The following is a 16,092-nucleotide window of genomic DNA, read 5'->3' on the forward strand; positions in this document are numbered from 1 at the left end:
TTAGCCATTCCCCACCCCATTGCTGGTTTGACTGTGCCACAGCCTCCTAACTTGTCTACCAGTCAATACTTATTTTCCTCCAGTTGAACTTGCAGTTATGTCAGAGTGATCTCTTTAAAACAGGAACATGATGATGTCACTCTCTTGCTTAAAGTCCTTAACTGGTTCCCAACAGCCCTCAGGGTAAAGTTCAAACTCCTTGCACGCCACACAAGATGGTTCATGATTTGGTCCTGCTGACCTCTTCAGCCTGACCTTCTGTCACTCCCCAGTAGCACCCCACCCTTTCATCATGTTCAAGTATTGACAGCTTCCTGCCCGTACGTCTCGTGATCCATTTGCCTGGTATTCTCTTGTCCTCATGGCAAACTCCTGTTCAATTTTCCCAACTCTGCACTGGTGTCATCCCTTTTGTGAGTCTTCCATGACAGTTTTTCCTTTTCTCAGTCTGCTCTCCTTCCTCCAGGGATAAGTACACTACCCTGCTATCCCCACAGCCCCCTGTACTTATCACTGCTGTAGAATTTGACATCAGGGAGGATGTGGAAATGAAAAGAAGGGTAGGGAGACAGAAGCCAATCAAGTTGGCTCATCCTTTCCCATTTAGGTTTTTCCTTTATAATGCTTGTCAGTTCCTTCTCCTCAATATACTTTCTTAACATGGCTTCCACAGAACAATACTCTCCTGTTTCTCCCTGTCTCATTGGTTGTTCCTTCTCAGAATCTTTTGCTGGTTCTTCTCCCTTACCTCCTAATGTTGGAGTGCCTTAGGACTCAGTCCGTGATGCTCTGATCTTTTTTCACTCGTTTAGTGATCTCATCTAGTCCCATGGCTTTAAATATCATCTTGTTGATGAATCCCAAGTTTAATCTTCATTCTAGACCTTGCCCCTAACTTCAGACTGCCTCCTCAACATTTTTACATAGAAGTCTAATGGCATCTCAAATTCAACATGTCCAAAACTGAACTCCTAATCCTAACCCCCAAATTTGCTTTTCTAAAAACCCCCTCCCATGTTGATGGAAACTTCATCCATTTACTTGCTAGGGCCAAAAACCTTGGAGTCATCCTTGACTTCTGTCCTTTCACATCCTACATCCAGTTTATCAGCCTCTTGGCTCTACCTTCAAAGTACACCTGTAATTTCACCTCTGCTGCTACCACTCTTGGCTGAGCCACCATCGTCTCTTAACCGCATTTTTGCATTAACCTCTTTATTAGTATCCCTGTTGCTACTTCTCCTCCCTTCTGGGCCCATTACCAACAAAGTGATCTTTTAAAAACACAAATCACATCGTGATACTCTCCCGCTCAAAGCTGGCTTCACATTTCATTTATAGAGTAAAACCCAAAGACCTTATGATGGCCTACAAAATCCTACATGATCTGGATCTTATTACCTTTCTGACCTCATCTCCTCCCTCTCCCCCCACTCCCACTCCACTGCAGCCACACTGGCCTCTTGCTGGTTTTCTAATACTCTAAGCATCACCTCCTTTAGGCCTTTACACTGCCTATTCCCTCTGCCTGGAATGCTCTTTCTTCAGATATTTGTATGGCCAAATCCCTCCCTTCTTTTCTGTCTGTATTAGTTATCTATTGCTGTATAACAGATTACTCCAAAACTTAGTGGCTTAAAACAATAAACATTTATTATCTCACATGGTTTTGAAGGTCGGGAATCTAGAAGCGGCTAGCTGGATGATTCTGGCTCAGAGTTTCCCTTGAAACCGCAAGTCAGGATCTCGGCTGGAAAGGCAGTCATCATAAGGGGCTGGAGAATTCACTTCCAAGCTCTCTCATGTGACTGTTGGCAGGAGGTGCCATTTCATTGCTACATGGCCTCTCCATAAGGCCGCTCACATGACACGGCCCTGGCTTCCTCCAGAGCCAATAATCCGAGAGGCTGAGAGACCAAGACCAAGACCAAGATGGGAGCTGCAGTCTCTTTATAACTTAATCTCAGAAGTGACACCTTATCACCGTCTTGTTATATTCTCTTCGTTAGAAGTGAGTCACTAAGTCCAGGCCACACTCCAGGAAAGGGTAATTAAGCTCCACCTCTTCAGGGGAGGCATGTCAAGAAATGTGCTGGCATATCTACATGGACTACAATCATGTCTTTGTTCAGATGTCACCTTCTCAGTAGGTTTACCCTAATTATCCTATTTAAGATTGTAAGCCACATCCCTGCCCCTCTGCACCTGGCACTCCCACTTCACTTTACCATGCTTTGCTTTTTATTTTTTCGCCATAGCACTTATCTTCCATATTACCATCAAATTTACTTATTTTATTATGCTTATGGTTTATGGCCTGTCTTCCCCCTGCCCGAATGTATAAACTCAATGAGGACAAGGATGTGTGTTTTGCGTGCTGGTTTATCCAAAGTGCCTAGAGCAGTGCCTCCACACATAGTTGGCGCTCACGAAGTATTTGTTGATGGATGAAGGAGTCATATCTTCCCATTCTTCCTTATTTTTACTGTCTTATGAATAGGCCATGAAACCATCACCTGTTGGTAGCCTGAGACTTAGACAGCCCTACTGTAAACAGATGAGTAGCCTAAGGAGAAGATCACTGTCAGATTGCCATTCTACTACCTGCCTTGTTTCTTTGACACTTAGTTTACTGGGAGACAGTCCCAATTTTGGGATGAAGTATAAACCTTGAATCTTTTATTACTGAGAGATCCTAGAACCTCTTTTTTTAGAGCCAGTTAAGAAATTAAATATCTCAAAAACCAAAGGAATAAGAACCTGACAAAATCCTGGAAAGAACATTAGTCATAGAGCCTAAAGTAAGTTATTAAGTTTCTTCCTTCCTCAGTCTTTCTTCTGTCTGGACTCTACTTCCAAGGCTGGAAGGGCTGCTCCTCTGCCATATATCTGTTTTTCAATATGTAGAGGAAGACATAGCATTCAGAGGATGTTTTTTCAGTTTCCTTCATGGGCATCATAAAGAAGGATAAGTCTAGATGCATGAGAACATCCTCCATACGATTGTGTGTGTCAGTTCTCTGATCTCGAGAGACTTGCAGCTAGTTCATCCTTACAGTATTCAGTATTGTGCATATGTATTATGAGCATAAATGGCAATATTGCCATCAAAGAGCTTGCTGTACTTAATGAATGGCTACAGGGGCCACAGTAGTGGAGTGATTGGAAAAAGCTTCCTGTAAAAGGCATTACTTGAACTGGACTTTAGTATTTCTTTCAGATTTTGCTAGGGAACTATGTGGAAGGCATTTTAGGTGAGAAGCACATGGGCAAAGGATGTAAAATAAGAAGAAGAGTGGGTGAGGATTAGTAGAAAATAAAGTTAGCAAGATAATAACTTGAGGCTAGGTTGTGGGGAGGCCTTAAATGCTGGCCTGGAAGATTGGTGCTTTGTTCTGAAGGTAAATGTTTTTTAGCTCTTTTCTGCCTGTAATCCATTTATTTGCCCGTTTCAGTCCAGTTATTAACATCTATCATTACATGCAGTGATTTTCAAACAGGGGCACGTCTCCTAGGAGGGAGATGGGGCGCTTCCTTCTTGCAGTTAATTACTGTTATAGAGAGTGGGAAACCATTGGAAGTTTTGACTGGAGAAGTGACATATGAAAGTGATCTTTTAGGAAGATTAGGCTGTCAGTGCTTTGCCTATGTGATCTGAAGAATAGTGGTGCCATTGACAGACTGGAAAAATCATGGGTGGGGCTCAATTAAATCTAATCTTGGGCATATAAAGGAATGGTTTTCCTTATTTAAAACACAAGTCCACCAGTATTTGAGGTCTGGAATGAAAATCTCCAGGGAGGAAGGGATGGCTGCACATGTTTCTCAACCATATTTCTTCTGAATTTTGCCTTCTCTTTGGGGTTTTCTCACTGGGATTCCTGTAGTCACCACTGAGCCCTGCTACCAGGGGTCACCACTTCTCTCTTTTTGCCCCAAGAATGTATAAAAAGGCTTCTTTCTTTATTTTCCTTTTACAAAGCTCTATAAGGGCTTATACTTTCAAAAGAAAATTTATTAAAAATCTGAGGGGAAAAAACCCACCAAAAATCTGTGGGAAAACAAAAAGGAAATCAATATAGAAAATACAAATGGGTTAAAATTACTCATTTCCAAAACTTGGGCTTTCTGATTCTGAGAATCTCAGTAGTAAAGGGCTTTATCACATTTAAATTCTCTTATCCTAAAACACTCAAAACCAGGTATTACAAACTCAGATGACTACAGGGGGTAGGTATATAACAGAAACATGTATCCGGCTGGATAAAAGACAACAGAGTTTGTAGGGGCCTGTGGAAAACTAAATCCTGCATGTCTAGATACATCTAGACCCAGACTGGCTAACACAGTTTAACAGACACTGCCGCAGGGGCTGTGCACCTTATTTCATTCAAAGGAAGTTACCAACTCTTCTAAAATGAAAACTATTTTTCTTTTTTTCTGTTTAGCTTCACCGAATCCACTGTTAGTCTCTCATTTGGTTTCAATCTCTGGTCTGAGAAATACACTTAGTTGAGAATTGAGTAGTGAGGCAGTGATAACTGATACCTTATTTCTGGCAAGTATCGAGTCCTTTTAGGTCTAACCTATAAGCTTCACATACCCCTGGAACATTTTGCCACAATTCACACAGTTGAGTCTCCCTCGTCATCCCCTAGTAGAGGAAGGGTTTCATAAAAGCTCATTCATTCCAGTATGACCACTTAACGATGCCTTAGCTTATTAAAAAAACAACAACAATGCCTTATATATAATTAGAGTTAATTTAAAAACATAAGATGAAAATCTTTTTCAGTACATGTTGGATTTAAATTGATTATAGGACATACAAGTGGGAATGTTCAGGAAAGAGTTTAAAAAATAGGATTGAAGCTTAGGTTGAAAAAGGACCTCTAGAAATAGAATTGGGAATGTTCTACAAAGGAGCAGCATTTGAAGGCATGAGAATGGAAGCATCTTTTGCTGGGAACAGCATGGAGAAAAGAACAGAAGTCCAATGATTGAGATTTGGGGAACAATCATAATTGGAAAGTAGTAGGAGCCAGTGAAGGAAACGTGAGATAGGAAGAGAATCTGGATAGAGGAGTAAATTAGCTAAGAAAGGGGAACTAGCAGTTATCAAGTACATACTGCACGTGTGTTAGATACAGCAGTAGGTGCTTCAGTTAAGTTATAACTTTTAATCCTTACAACAAACCTATGAGGTTGGTGATATTATCCTCATTGTAAAGATAAAGAAGCAGTGGCTCAAGGGCTAGGTAATTTGCTTCGGGTTACTTCAGGTCACAGAATTTGTCTCTATTCAAATCCCATGCTCTTCCCATCACCAGGGAGGGTCATCCACCGTGCCACGTGCTGGATAGAGACTAGACTGACTGCCCGAGGAAAGATCATCAGGCAGTTCGGAATCTTGGGCAATATCAGCAGATTGTAGGCAGCTAAAGAAGGGTCGATTGATAAGGCAATGGAAGCAATAAGTGTAGAACTCTCATCGGGAAGTTTCACAATGAAAAGGAAATGAGAGCTAGCTAGGAGAGCTAGAAGTGGCCCAGCAAAACTCCCCTTTAAAGAAGAGAAGACACATATGTGTTTGAAAACAAAGAAGCCACTGGAGAAGGAGAAACTTACGGTGGTGAAGGGAAAATGACAGTGTGAAAGCAAGGACCTACGGAGTGGAGCAAAGCGAGGGGATAGGCCTTCCTCTGGGATTTGTGGGTGGCATGAAGGCACAGGCGATATTTTGAAGATAGATGACTTGATTTCTGCCTATTTCCCTCTTCTTTCCCCAGGGGATGTAGCCTTTTCATCCAGGAATTTTGCAGTTCTTTCCAAGGGCGTTTAATTCTCCTTACTTAAAAAGAGAATCAGATGGTTCCATGACGTTTCTGTTATGCTAGAAATAGTGAAACGGACAGAAGTCAAGGTATAAGCTATATTCTTTCCCTCTTCTGAGATCCCACAACGCTTTGTATCTTTCCTGTGTCTCTTATCACTTTGGCCTTGTATATAAGAATTTCTGTACTTATCGCCCCTGTTAGGTGATAAATTCCATCAGGGCAAAACTGTCTTGCTCATTTTGTTTCCTCTTCTGAACCTACTGCAGTGCACTGTAGTAGGAGGTACACAATAATGAGTGCTTGTAGCTCAAAGGTCTTGGCATTGGAGAAGTTTCTCACATTGGTAAATGTCTCTGGTTATAGAAAGGAAGAGAGAAAACAAAAGTATCCAACGACTTACCTTTAAGATTTGCCTGATCTATTGACTTTATATAGCCTTATACCTGAAGTGGTCTCTTATGATGGTCTTCGCTTGTGGGTGAAACCTGTTTTGGATAATGAGCCACAGTGAAACATGAGAGGGAGTCTGAGTCCTGTAGGTTGGCAGCTCAGCTGTCCAGTGTTTAGGGAACAAGACAGCAGGATTCGTGGGCATCCTTGTTATCTCCCATAAGGGAATTGTCAAAGGGGAAATTGCCCCGGAGTCTCAGGAAGCATTTTTTTCATTCTGTGTGGGAGATCTTTGGTCTATTTGTTTTTTTATTTGGAAATTTAAACTCTGTGTGGACAGTACTTATTAAGTACCAGTGAAATATTAAACATCGTGGAGTCATACTGAGAAGTTAAAACATGGTTTCTGCCCTTGAAAGATGGACTTTTGAAGAGAGAGATTAGACCATGTTTACACATATGCAAAGAATATTCTAAATACATAAAATACGTGTTGTCTGAGAGGAGGAAGAAATAGATTCATTTGGATGGGATCTGGGGTTCATACCAGGCTAGTTTGGGTAAGGTACTTCTGGAAGAGGTGAATCTTGAGCTACAAGTTTAGAGGGATTTTGTACGGTGAATAGCTGCTGAAGGAAAGACACATCTAGGGATTTTATTCATTTATACAATCTGAGAGGCTCTCCCTAAGTGTGGTGGTTTGAGGGAATCCTTCAAAAGCTCTTTGGCATCTGTTACTCTTACCCTTGAAGCCTAAGCCTAAGTTCTGATGCTGTACATTGTCTTCTTCGAATCTTTATTCCAAAGAACTCCTTCCAACTTGGTGTGAGTGAAGCTAGGAATGAAGAGGAGCTTTGAGACAAGGATGATGATACTGCTCGGTGTAAAGAAGGAATAGTCAATGAACATCTTAGCATTTAGTTTTCTGCAGTACCCGGCAGCCGGGGAAGAGCAGAGTGAAACTGCTGAATTTAGTGGGGTACCTAAGGAGATGCAAGTCTCAAGCAGAATATCCCCCCCAATTTGGGGTCACCTCTGATACTGAGATAAATAAGAATTAATATAAAGTGGATGAGATTAGCTACCTACAGAAGTAATCCACCCAACTGTTTATAAATATATTGCTTATGAGATGAGGTTATAGATCTCAAGGGCCTAGGCTAGTACCTTAAGAAGGAAATTATGGCATCTCAGATATCTTGTTCAGAAGATTAGAGCCATAGAATTTTAAGAGCTGGAAGGGACTTTATCAATCTAAGGATATATCAAGCCTCTTTGTTCTACTTATGAGGAAATTAGGGCCTACAAAGGTGAAAGAACTCTTATGTAGAAAAACAGTGGTAGATTTTGGCACCAGGACCCAGAATTTGGCACCAGGACCCAGGGCTCTGAACTTCCAGCCCAGTGTTCTTCCATCATGTCCCATTGCCTTGCCACATGTTACACAGCTACACCTGGAACTTTCTGTGGGCAGGAGGCAAGACTGAGACCCATCTATGAGCAGTAGGGAGACTCGTAACTATCTCGTAACTTCATTTTGAGATAAGGAAGTGGTCCATGGCTAGAGAACTCTGCCCCAAGTACCGCCTCATTTCTTACCCCATATCCCTTTCTTCCAACTCTTCGTCTTGCACACCTCTTGGCTCTTACAAGCAATTTGAGAAAAACTGTTATATAATTAATTCATGAGGTCTGAGGAGATGTACTAACAGAGGAGCAGAGTTGTATAGAATTTAGGAAAAGAAAAGCCAAGGAGTAACAATTGATTAATTTGTCTAGCACAGTGCCAAAGCAATGCTAGAGTAGAATGAGGATGAATGGCTAGTTTTTTCCACAGTGTATATGAACTATCACATAAAGTCATTTGCTGTGTTTGCCTTTTTTCTGTGTTTAGCAAGTAGCACTCTCAGTGTTTATTCAGCGTCCCAGGAAAAATCAGCTGAAGATATATCAGTCACTGGAATAGTATAGCCCTCACCTTGTAAACTAATAAATTGGTACTTTAATTTCTAAATTGGTCTCTTATGATTTTAGTTAGCATCAGTTAATCCTCTAGAGTCTGATTATCCCTAAACTAACCAATGAAAACCAAGTTAAAGACTCTGGACCTTTGGTGATGCCAACAAAGTAGAGACTCCCCTTGAGATGCTGCTTCGGCAGCCACTCAGGGTCTCTCAATCCATGTATCTATTTCCCTCCCCCAGCATTTCTTATTGAAAACTGTCAATAGCAGGGGCTCATCTGACTCCCTCTTGGAGGATCAAGGTGATTTTAAACGCATCACAGATCAGTCCTCGGAGAGTGGGTATTGGATGCTGTGCCTTTTGTTCAGTGCAGTAAATGTACACGCGGCCCCTTTCATCAAACCTAACATGTACAGGAAGAAGTCCTCCCATCAATTTTGGGGCTTTGCCCAGCTGGAGAAGCCCTTTGGTGAAGGGAGGTATGAAGTTCTAACTGGAAGGGGGTCTCTCTCAGCGCTCTCTTAACTCATAGCTTTCTTTTCTTTGACTTCATCCACTGGTGGAGGAGGGAAATATCGGTGCCCCTTTGACTCTCTTTGTTCCATTTTAGAAAATTTAGTGTCAGAGAACTTCCCGGAGTTTTGTTCCCCTGATCTAGTGAGCCCTGATATCTCAGAAGTTCGAGCATTGTTTCTGGCTGTACTGATCTGGTCAGAACCGCCTGGATCAACTAGCCATCAACTGACACACAGACCAATAGCTCCTCTCTCTTGAATCAAATGGCCATTGTACTAACCTCATATCGAGGCTCAGAATGTCAGTTTCCAACTTGTCCTCATATATAAATATAGGTCTCTCTAGATATAAAAAGTGAGAGAGTCTGTAAGTTGTTTTTTTTTCTATACCCCCTTTCATGGGGAAGGCTAATGAGATGCATATCATTAAAGACCTGATGTTTTGTGGGACGGAGCCTTTTAAACTGGATGTGCCTGGCTTAGTCATGGCAAATATTTACCAAAAAAAAAAAAAAAAAAAAAGGGACATACCATATAAAATTAGAGTTCTGAAAATAGTACTGAGAGAGGGAGAAAGAAAAAAAAAAAAAAAAAAACCAGGACAGAAAATACAGGCCAGTCTGTTTGGGGAAAAGGGAAAAAGAGATAAAATGAGAGAAACCTCGCAGTAAAAACAGCATCTTGGTAAACAGACTATAAAAAAAATTGTGACCTGCTTTCTGGCAGCCCTGGCGGCTGTCGAGCGGGTGAAGGTGGCGAAGCTGGCGTCTGTGTGGACACACGGTGCCCGGGGCGCACGGCTCCCCTGGCCGCGCAGGGCGTTAAATTTAGCCACATAATGATGGGCCTGAGGACAGCCTCTTGTTGACCACACCATAATTACTGCTTCGCTTTATGAATTTTATTTTGCTTATTCTGTTTCCTCCTTCTTTGGCATGAAGGAGGCCTGGAGTGGGGGGAGTCCCGCCGCCACACCCCTCCTCTGACTGGACAAATGAGTCTTCATAGAAACTTGGACTCTTGAGCCAGCAGGGTAAAGAGTAAGCTCCCTTGATTAATCAGAAAGGGAGGAAGGTTTCCTGGTCCCCAAGGCTCTTGATTGATCATAGTGAAGTCATAAATAGGACTTGCCAGCCCTACTTCTCAGTGCTCTTGGAGAAAATATTCTGAAGTCTTTGGTCTTAGAAGGTGCTCTCCTGTGAGTCTGAGAGGTTGACACTCTTACTCTGTTTATACCCCAAGAGCTAGATTCCCAGGTGGTGTTAGATGTTTGGGTCTTGGGTCCTCACTCCCTAGCTAGCTACTAGAAGTTTAGTTTTGACAACATTCTGTGTCATGAAGAGGTGCATTGTTTTATATATGTTAGTCTTGGTGATAACTGGGTTCTTGAAGCTGAGAACCTAATATAATTAAGTGACTATTCAGATAACTTAAAAATACTTGTTCAGAACATTTTGTTGAAAGCTCAAATATTGTTCTTCTTGGGCACTTGTATAGGTGCTGATTTTCTTGGTTTTAGAGTTAAAATAGCATAGGTTGCTAGAGCATACCATGACCTTTGTCGGAGTGGTGCTCTGAGGCTTAGCTTTACCTACAGCTCTAGGCAAGGATGCCCTTGGTCTCAGACCAAAAGTACCATATTGGGGAGAGAAAGTAGGCTGTAGAAAGGGCATCGGAAGAGTCATATGGAGTAGGTACTGGGTCATTGGGGGTGAAGTTCTTGAGTGGTGACCTAGGCTGGCAGCTCCCTATGGCCCCACAGTGGCCCTCCAACTGAGGAAGTGGTGGAAAAGGAAAAGCAAACAGGGGTTGTGGTCAGGGTACTGGCTTGTCTCTCACTGGCCAGGACTGTCCTGTTTGTGTGTCAGGAGTGGTTGGGCTCCTCCCGAAGCCAGGCAAGAACGTGTCAAGGAGAGGCTTCTTGCAGCTCTTGTTTTCCCAAAACAAAGGAAACTCCTTGCATTGCTGGAAGTCGCGTGCTTGGATGCTGAGTTTGTTATTGCCTGATAACCTGGCCACCAACTCCTGCCCTCCTCTTCACCCCACACAGCCAGTGGCTTAGTGGGAGCAGCTTCCTGTTCTCATCCTCGGCAGCAGATTCGCTCTCTTGTACTCAGAAGGGGGCGGGGGGGAGAGGAGAGCTAGCTCTCCTACCCCAAGACCTCTCCTCTTCCCATGGAACCTTCTAGAACAGTGCTTTTCAAAGTAATCTGACACATGGTCTTACTGTGCATAACTCATATGCAGCAGGTGCCACATGTGACAAGTCCAATAATACTCAAACCGTTTTATACCCTGTTCATTGAGGTGAGTCCTCTGAACATGTGTTTGGATGTCATGGCAATATCAGGTTGCTATAAAAGTTTTCAAATACTTACACTTGATTTCTGTACTTACCTTATGTGTGGGCTGGTAACAAGGAGTCCATGGACCAGGACCAGTTTGTTGATAACACTTTGAATAGCATTCTTCTAGAACCTTAAGATGTAGTGAGTTCGAGCTATTCCCTACTGGACATAGAGGTCCCACCCTAAACCTGTTCAATGGGGGATGAATCTAAAAATAAATTCTTAAGGAAATTTCAGGCAGTAAGAAATAATCTGATCTCAACTGCCAAGTCATGCCAAAGAACTCTGACACTCAGGTGGAAGGCTGGACTAGAGGATTAAAGGTTTCTTTCCCAGTGCCAAGGTTCTGCAATTCTAAGGTTAAATGGTGAGGCCAAGAGATAAAGTTAATGACCGTGATGATTTTCCCTTAGGGTATTGATTCTAAGCCTTAAACTGTGGCTCTAGCTGACTTAATGAGGTAAAGAAAGAAAAGGAGGGGATGTTTTTCATACAGTTCATTTGCTAGTCTGTCATTATCATCCAGTTATGAGGTCTTTCTTATACAGATCGATCATGTGTTTGGGCAACATTATCTTAGCCTTCTGTTAGGAGGCCACCAAATTGTTTCTACAGGTTGAAAGATCCAGGAATGAGGAGAAAAGTAAATATTGGCAGAGTTGGTGGAATTCAAGTAAGAGATAAGAAATGGCCCTTGGGTTAGAAATGTGGACTATTGCCTGGGTTACCCGACAGCCCTCATTGGAGAGTGGGGGGTGATACTCAAGAAAGGACAAGAAACCAGATGGAAGCTCCTGATTAAAGTAAATCTGGTCACGTGTTCCTGCTGAAAACTGATCGGTGGCTCCCTATTGACCTTAGGATAAAGTCCAAACTCCTTAGTAAAACCATTATGGCCCTTTATGATCTGGCGTCTACTTACCTCTCCCACTCTTTTGCTAGGCCACACTCACCCCAAAATCTACACTTCCAAATCTACACCCCCAAACCCATCCCAGATCTTCACTTCAGTCGCAGTGAACGGCTGTCAGTTCCTAGAGCCCATTATTCTCTTATCTCTAGTCCTGGGCACGTGCTCTTCCCTCTGGAAACCTCCTGCCAACCATCAGCAAAACCTTCTCACCTGGATGACTCCTGTTATTGTTTGGATTTCAGTGAAGATGTCACTTCCTCCAGGGAATTTTCCCTGGCCCTCTGAGTTCAGGATAGTTGCCCTTCTTTTTTTTTCTTTAAGGCCACACTGCATGGCTTGCAGGATCTTGGTTCCCCTACCAGGGATCAAACCCGGGCCCCCAGCAGTGGAAGCACAGAGTCCTAACCACTGGACCACCAGGGAATTCCCTAGTTGCCCTTCTTATGTGCTACTTTATTTGTTCTATCATAGGCCCTATCAACACTGCATTGTACTTACTGGTTTTTCTGGCTCCTTCCACTACATGGTAAGTTCCCCGAGAGCAGGGATATTTTCTTTTTTTTTATAAGTTTATTTATTTTTTATTTTTATTTTTGGCTGTGTTGGGTCTTTGTTGCTGTGCGTGCGCTTTCTCTGGTTGCAGCGAGCGGGGGCTACTCTTCGTTGTGGTGCGCAGGCTTCTCATTGCAGTGGCTTCTCTTGTTGCGGAGCACGGGCTCTAGGCGCGCAGGCTTCACTAGTTGTGGCACGCGGGCTCAGTAGTTGTGGCACACAAGCTCTAGAGCGCAGGCTCAGTAGTAGTGGCACAGAGGCTTAGTTGCTCCGCGGCATGTGGGATCTTCCCGGACCAGGGCTCGAACCCGTGTCCTCTGCATTGGCAGGCGGATTCTTAACCACTGCGCCACCAGGGAAGCCCCTGAGAGCAGGGGTATTATTGGTCTTGTTTAACTTGTCTCATCCATCGTAAGTACCCAGCAAATTTTGTGGTGCTATGTATTCTGCAGAGAATTTTTGCCATTGTTATTTAATTTGATTCTCATAACTATCTGGTGAAATGAGCAGGTTTCATTGAGGAGAATTCAACATAATATATTGATCACCTACTCAGATTTTTAAAAAGGCTAAAAAGAAAGAACAAATTTACATAAAAATATTTTTCACTCCACTAGTGCCACTTCAGGATAAGGAGATATGATGGATTGGCTAAGAGAATTAAGTGACCTTGTCCCACAAGTAATTGCAGTTGAAGCCAGAGCCTCATCCTTTGACTTTCTAGTACAGAGCCTTTTTCCACTATCTCACACTCTCTCAGAGACTCTTGTTCTAATGAAATACATTTGAGAAGGGAGGATACTCAGAGAGTAAAAAGCATTCCTGTAACTCTTCTTAACTCTGCCCATTGAAACACAGGTCTGAAATTATAGAAAGAACGGCCAAGCACCAAACTGGAGTATTATCACACAGAAGGTCAAGGAAAAATGTTAGGACCATGGGACATAGAAATGAGCTGAGACGCAGTTGGAGGGGAATCCTCTATCTTGGAGAAGGATCTGAGAAACACTGACATTTTCAGCTGCCAAAATGTTTCCCTTGGGGCCGCCCTGGGAACAGGATAGCCAAGTGGGATGAGAACAGAACTGGGTGGGATACTTGCTAGCCCTCTTCCAGCTCTAACAATTTCTCAGCCACTGAACAAGTAAGGCAGAGCTAGAACCATTAAGGTTGCCTCTCAGCCCTGTTTATTCTTCAGCTATTGGGAGCTGGAGGGAATTGGTATCACCCAAATCAGCGGAAACCTAGTCTGTAGGCAGAGCTGGCCACAAGGCTAGGTTCAAAATTATTCCTGCGCCCTGGCCTTTGGGCAGGGAAGAGCGTGGCCCGGGTTCTCTCACCAGCAGGGATCAGTAAATTCTAGCCATATAGGACCCAGACGCTCTTTGTCCAGCAATGTTTTCCCAGTGTCTCCTGGGGAGTGATTCAGGGCCAAGGTGACAGTGGGTTTGGAGCCTAGATGAAAGGATCGCGGGGACCACAAGACAAGATCCCTTGTGTGGTGGCCGGCTGGAAAGAGGAGGGAGTGAGTGTGTGTGGAGGTCAGTGACGCAATCCCCCTGGCTTGCAGCGATGGAGAAGGCTCGCGGTGTGTCTCCTTATAAAGAGGCCCTTACCACATGAAGCAGGGGTGAAGGTGATCCCACTGTGAGTCACCCAGGAAGGGACGCCGTGTGCCCAGAGCCCAGAGGAGAAGACTTGTGGATTTCCCACTCTTTCCTTCTATGATTTTATGCGTAATATGGGCTGGTTTAGTCACTCAAGCTGCGCTGCTTCTCTTTCTGTCTTCGAATCCATTCTGTCTCCTCACTCTACACCATCCCTGATGTGTGTAGACTCCAAATCTATCAATTTGCTCCTGATTTTTAATAGTTGTTTTTTTTTTAATCTGAAGTTTGATATCTGTTGATTTCAAGAAACCCAAACCATTACTAACTGTGTTTGCCTTTGAGAAGATGGTCTGGTGGATCTTTGCCAAGCATGGGTGTTCTTAGATTGTGTTTGCTTTCCTTCTTATCTTCAACCAAGGCAGGTTCATATCCTGGCCTGGAATCTGAAGAGATTCTAGGGGCCCCCCGGATCCAATTGCCCCTCAGTTGAAAGCGACTCTAGTCTGGCCTTTATTGAGGTCTGGGACTGCAGAGAGCTCTGGGGAGTGTCCCTGTAATCAGCCAGCCACCAACCCCACACTGCCTTGTAATAAAGCAGCTCTATATTTGTTCTGTTTATAGTCTCCTCTGTAATAATGCCACAGCCCTCACTGCTCTCTCTTTGGGGAGATTTTCTGGGTAATAGGAAATTTTGAAATGTTAAAGAGGGTTGTAGACTCAGAAAGTGTTTTTATCTAGGATGTGTCTTAAGTTGGGAAGGTGCCCGGGAGATCCAGGCAGCCAGTGAGAGCTCGTGGGGGAGAGTGTGCTGTGGTGAGCGTGCAGTGTGTGAGGCACTGTGGCCGTAGGGACCGTGCGTGTCGGGGGGGGGGGGGGCGGCCACACTGTGGTTGTCATACGTGTGAAGCGCACCGCGCTCTTGGTGCCTGCAAGTGGAGTGTAGGGTCGGCACGGGGAGTGTGAGAGGGGCTGCAGAGGGGAGGGTGCAATGACAGAGAACCCTGTTTTGACAAATTTTGAAACTGTCAGGTATGTTGGATGGTGAGACGCAGAAGGTTAGCCTCAGAATAGAACCTTTTAGAGTTCACATTCCATTCATTCTTTCAACTGCCGTCCCCTGTACTCTGGTCCCCAGCCTTTTCAGGCCTCCACACAGTTCTGTGGACATTCCTTCTTCTTCCTTCCCAGTCCTTTCAATTTCTCATCTCTTTCTTTGTTAACCAGGAAGAAGTCAGAGGCAGACTGTTCTGGAGAGGGAGTGGAGCCACCTTGATCGGGGCTAGTGAGAGCCAGCCAGGTGGCCCAGGCTGACCCTTTGAAGTTGAGCTGCGTGATGAATACTGGGGGTGCTGTTGCCAGGGCTCTTGCGAACAATTCTGATTCCTTTCCCCCTCCCGCCCACCCCACCCCCCAGATTCTATAAATACTTTATTATATGGCATTAGTAAAGCTTCAAGTGTTTCTTTTTATTAGAGCTACATAATATGGTAATTGTGTGACAGAACACAGCTCCGTGAGCCGTCCCCACCTTCTTCCTAGGTGTGGCCTCCACCACCTCAGCTGGGGTTAGGCCCACAGGCCTCTCTGTTCCTCTGGAGTGTGTGCAAAGGGGGCGGGGTCAGATGTGCAGACAGAGCTGGGGGGTCAAGGCCTTTGGGTAGGATCAGGCAAGAGGAGTAAAGAGGTATTTTCTAGTTTTAAGCAAAGTCTGTTTTGGTGTGCGAGTACAGCAGGAATCCTATTATTAGCATTAATTCCAATCCTCGCATGGGGCACTTAACCTGCCTTTCCTTTTAATAGTATTGTCATGTGCCATAGAAGTAGGTTTTAAGCTTAGACCCAGGGCCAGTGGTGCCTGGGTTTCTTTGGTCGATTCGATTCATGGTACTTTTCCTTTATTTATGTATTTTTCGTAACAGTCATCATTCTTACTGGTGTCTCCTGGGTTCAGAATCTGTAGGTG

The 16,092-nt window shown here is 43.9% G+C and overlaps 1 protein-coding gene across 7 annotated transcripts in view; it reads left to right on the top strand.

The window, feature by feature from the left end:
* NHEJ1 (non-homologous end joining factor 1) overlaps positions 1-16,092 on the top strand; it is a 75,807-nt gene that overhangs the window by 17,520 nt on the left and 42,195 nt on the right. The window contains exons 6-8 of one of the 7 annotated variants that reach the window (XM_082396733.1): positions 11,670-11,727; positions 12,117-12,262; positions 15,358-15,578. The exons of 5 other annotated variants lie outside the window; for them this stretch is intronic. In XM_082396733.1, coding sequence (XP_082252859.1) covers positions 11,670-11,727; positions 12,117-12,262; positions 15,358-15,402 — 249 coding nt within the window. In that variant the 3' untranslated portion in view covers positions 15,403-15,578. Of the gene's footprint in view, positions 1-11,669; positions 11,728-12,116; positions 12,263-12,438; positions 12,494-15,357; positions 15,579-16,092 lie in introns of those variants that run through there. One more of the 7 variants, XM_082396734.1, reaches the window with a different exon arrangement.

This window comes from Balaenoptera borealis (assembly GCF_965194805.1).
Source record: "Balaenoptera borealis genome assembly, chromosome: 6".
Lineage (NCBI taxonomy): Eukaryota > Metazoa > Chordata > Mammalia > Artiodactyla > Balaenopteridae > Balaenoptera > Balaenoptera borealis.